Source organism: Tigriopus californicus, chromosome 9 (genome assembly GCF_007210705.1).
Source record: "Tigriopus californicus strain San Diego chromosome 9, Tcal_SD_v2.1, whole genome shotgun sequence".
NCBI classification, from domain to species: domain Eukaryota; kingdom Metazoa; phylum Arthropoda; class Copepoda; order Harpacticoida; family Harpacticidae; genus Tigriopus; species Tigriopus californicus.
Window position 1 is genome coordinate 7,086,973 of NC_081448.1, and position 616 is coordinate 7,087,588.

At 45.9% G+C, this 616-nt stretch overlaps 1 protein-coding gene across 1 annotated transcript in view; it reads right to left on the reverse strand.

Annotated features, from left to right (window-relative positions):
* Positions 1 to 253: 253 nt before the first annotated feature.
* LOC131886162 (large ribosomal subunit protein uL16-like) overlaps positions 254 to 616 on the reverse strand; it is a 4,775-nt gene continuing 4,412 nt past the window's right edge. The window contains exon 4 of the mRNA XM_059234420.1: positions 254 to 507. Within this exon, the coding sequence (XP_059090403.1) occupies positions 340 to 507 (168 nt within the window). The 3' untranslated portion in view covers positions 254 to 339. The remainder of the gene's footprint in view (positions 508 to 616) is intronic.

Consider the following 616-nt stretch of genomic DNA (forward strand, 5'->3'; position numbering starts at 1 on the left):
TTTTTTTTTTTTAATGCTCGTACCTCCGAGTTCAGATTAAACATCCAGAAGTTACCCAAAATGAGCATCCGCTCAACATTTTGGGGAGTGTATTTGCATACCGGTTAAAGTCCAAGCCACAACTCAGAGGTACGAGCTTCAAGAATCAGGCCTCAGGAGTAAGACCTAATGTTCAGCAACATTATGGATCTAGCTAAATCGTTGCTGGTTACGGCAAACCTCAGGCTTAGCCCGAGGAAGAAACAAGGAAGACTGGATGATAGGAAATGTTTATTCGAAACGTCGATTGTCCATTCCCAATCATTTATCCAAAATCGCCATAGGGGTGTGTCGTGGTATTCAAACTCCAGCCAGGGCAGCTTGGATGCGGCACCATTCGGAGAGGGGCCCGTGCTCGGGCTTGTATTGAACACCCACACCGTCAGTGACGAGGCGACCACTGGCGCGCATACCTTCGAAATCCTCACGATCCCATTTGGTGAAACCCCACTTCTTGGAGATGTAGATCTAAAATGAAAATGGGTAGGAATGAACACTAGAAGCTAGCCGAGGGAAATTTTTCCTCGAAAGAAATTTCTCACGTGGAAATGTATTGCTCAATGGTACAAACTACCTC